The 3,200-nt window shown below is 35.1% G+C and overlaps 1 protein-coding gene across 2 annotated transcripts in view; it reads right to left on the bottom strand.

The window, feature by feature from the left end:
* Window positions 1-477: 477 nt before the first annotated feature.
* LOC144970905 (uncharacterized) overlaps window positions 478-3,200 on the bottom strand; it is a 6,436-nt gene continuing 3,713 nt past the window's right edge. The window contains exons 5-7 of one of the 2 annotated variants that reach the window (XM_078911051.1): window positions 2,791-2,997; window positions 1,330-1,520; window positions 478-625 (exon numbers count right to left, since the gene is read on the bottom strand). In XM_078911051.1, the coding sequence (XP_078767177.1) occupies window positions 2,888-2,997 (110 nt within the window). In that variant the 3' untranslated portion in view covers window positions 478-625; window positions 1,330-1,520; window positions 2,791-2,887. The remainder of the gene's footprint in view (window positions 626-1,329; window positions 1,521-2,790; window positions 2,998-3,200) is intronic. The other variant, XM_078911061.1, reaches the window with a different exon arrangement.

Below are 3,200 nucleotides of genomic sequence, written 5' to 3'. Positions count from 1 at the left end.
AGGGTTAAAAATGAATTGTTAACAAATAGAATCATTATAATTTATCAACACATAAATATAACTACAGCGGGTTTTTCCCCGAGTGCACTCTGGATCCCGTATATAGTCGCCGCCCCCGGGCCATAGGATATTTTGAAATCGAACTTTCGTTCCATTAAGGGTGTCAACTTTTCATTAATTTATAAATAATTACCCGAAATTTTGAGTTATCTGTTGAACCTGCGATATCGCTTTATTTTAAAAAATATTTTTCAAGATTTTGTTGGATCCTCTATCTTGTAAGATCCGAGTATTAATATTAAATGTATCCTTAATATTATGGAATCTTCGATTTCGTTGGGTTCTCGATTTTGTCGATCGGATAGTAAATGCATCTTTCGTCGAATTTTTTTATTTCGTTGGATCCGTGACATTGGATTGTATTCAGATTGCACTGTAAGAGAAGTTATCTACTCGTCTATTGACCATTACCCGTCTTCAGCAAAGTAAGTTCAGGCCTCGTTTTGACCAATTCCAGAAGAGTCTTTGTGACAGGTTTCAAGACTCGCTCTACAGTATGGATGACGCCATTGCTGGCAATGTTGTCACGTGACTCAACAGGGACACAGTTCGCGGTCATCAACTGCTGGAAGACGATAAATAAATATACCCAGATCAGTAAATAAAATAAATAAATAAATTATGAATGGTTCAATATAAATAAATAATTTATAAATGATTAAAATAGATAAATAAATATGACTAACTGCCTGAGTACCTTATTTATCATGTCAGTTTGATTTAGATTTAAAAAAAGAATTTAGAGTGAAAAATAATATAAAACTTGGGATTACTGTGTATGTTTTATGTGCGGTCTTTTGATTACTTCAAACAAGGAGCCAAATACAAAGGACGTACGCCAACTTCACTTCCAACAACAGTGAATCAAGATCTCAACAAATACAAAATATATTATATTTAATTTAGAAAAAAACTGAAGTACTGATTTCAACAACACAAAGAATCATCCAATTGCCTCGACACTTTAGCACTGGACAGACTTATGGAAATAAACCATTAACTGGATACAATGAACAGACTGAAACATTCGAAATAACAAATAGGCCTACATTGTTCACAGCAAGCGTCCATGGAGACAGCGCAGCCATATTCATTCATTCATTCTTTCGATTTGTGTGATCAATGGATCTTGCAGTGCTTTTTCTTGATTCTCAGAATACACAACGCTTTGAGCACGTAGAGTGAATATATAAAGGATCAATTTTTATTATAGTTTTGTTTTTAAAGATAAATCAATCTAAATAGTATAGAAATACATATATTCATTACATTATTTGGTCTTGCAAAATAGTTGATTCTAACGGTTGACCCGTCGAAATGACCAGTGTCCAGAACCTGCTCGTCATTCAAGGAACTGCTCCGATGTGCTCCATCGACCATGTGTCCTAGGATTGCTCCCTGGAGTGTTCGATGGTTCTCTCTAGAGATGGTTCGGAAAATTCCAAAGCTGCTGGTTCGTCCTGGGATGTGGATGAGAAAGACAGGGAGGTAATAGCGTGTGTGTTGATTTGATCTTACATACGCATGTAGACTAGAAATGATGGTCTAGATAGATTGACAAATAAATTGATAGTTAATGGATAGATAGGTCGATAAGGAGATGACTTCCTGAAGCGTCTCGGACACCACTAAGGCTGATGGGTGTCCTGGGATATGAGAGTGAGAACGATATGGATAGAAAGATAATGGCTAGATATACAAACAGACAGATAAGTAGATAGATAGATAGATAGATAGAAAGATTGATTGATTGACTGATTGATTGATTCATCGATGGATTATTGAATGTAGGATGGATACATAGAGAGCGAGATGAATAGACATATTATATTGTAAGAGGAAAGACAGACGGATATATATATATATGGATTGGTGGAGACAGATAGTAATAAATAGATAGATAGATAGATAGATAGATAGATGGATAGCGAAATGACAGATAGATAGATAATAGGTAAATAGATAGACAGATGGATGGATAAATAGATAAATTGGATATAAAAATAGATATACTATTTAATGATTTTAGTCGAAATTGAAGACAAGCAGCTTTCTGGAGGCACGAAATTATGTTGATTTTTTTTTTTTTGGTGATGTTATATATATATAGATAGTAGAACATTGGTATATAAAGTACAACTCAAGGGAAAAAATATTTTTTAAAAATCCGTTTATCACTAGTTCTTTGGTTAATGTTAAATCATATAGGTGAAATGATAAAGAAATGTGCTAATTATTACTGCCAATTTACCTTAACTGTATGTAGTCGTTTTAATTGTTTTCAAATGCATATAAATTGTAAAAATTTATAAAAATTCAGCTTTGTATAGTGCAATATCCACTAAATATGCTCAAAGCGCTTTACAAGGTGTCCCTGGTCAACAGCAACATTCAACATGTAGGACGTGACATGACCCCTGTTAGGCGATATTACAATTTTTCGGACAAAGACAAAGCTGTTAACGGCCAGGTACTCATTTTACACATGAGCACGATGAGATATATATGCATATCTAATAACATCATGTGGTTCAGACATTAGATAACATATCATCTTATGATTTATTTTATATAGCTCTTATTGCAAATTTAACCGAAATTATTCACATTTGGTTTTATACGATTTAGTTATAATTGTTTGTTCCAATCTCTCAGATCCTACTCTGAAACGACCTAGATGTATCACGACATGTGCCGTAAAACCAAACAAACGAACAACTACGTTCTCACTTGAAGAAACTTTGTTTTCCCGGGTACGATCGGTCTCCCATCGGTGCTAATGAGCTGACTGTCCAGACCAAAGCCCCATTGATTGGTGCAAACACAGTCAGGTTCCCAGTCTTCGCTGTTCCGTCAGTTCCAGCATTTCGACCGCCTGCAAGAACTCAGTCAAACCCAGGTCCTTGGCTTCTTCAACCAAATTTTTCATCTCTATCTCTGTGAAGATTCATAAAGAACATAATTCATGATTCCCTCCCCATTCTCCTCCTCCTCCTCCTCCTCCTCCTCCTCCTCCTTCTTATCCTTCTTCTTTTTCTTCTTCTTCTCTCTTCTTCTTCTTCTTCTTCTCTTCTTCCTTCTTCTTTCTTCTTCTTCTTCTTCTTCTTCTTCTTCTTCTTCTTTTCTTCTTTTCTTCTTCT

Source organism: Berghia stephanieae, chromosome 1 (genome assembly GCF_034508935.2).
Source record: "Berghia stephanieae isolate SIO BIC M18660-M18661 chromosome 1, UCSD_Bste_1.3, whole genome shotgun sequence".
Taxonomy (NCBI): domain Eukaryota; kingdom Metazoa; phylum Mollusca; class Gastropoda; order Nudibranchia; family Aeolidiidae; genus Berghia; species Berghia stephanieae.
This window is presented reverse-complemented; position numbering and strand designations above follow the sequence as displayed.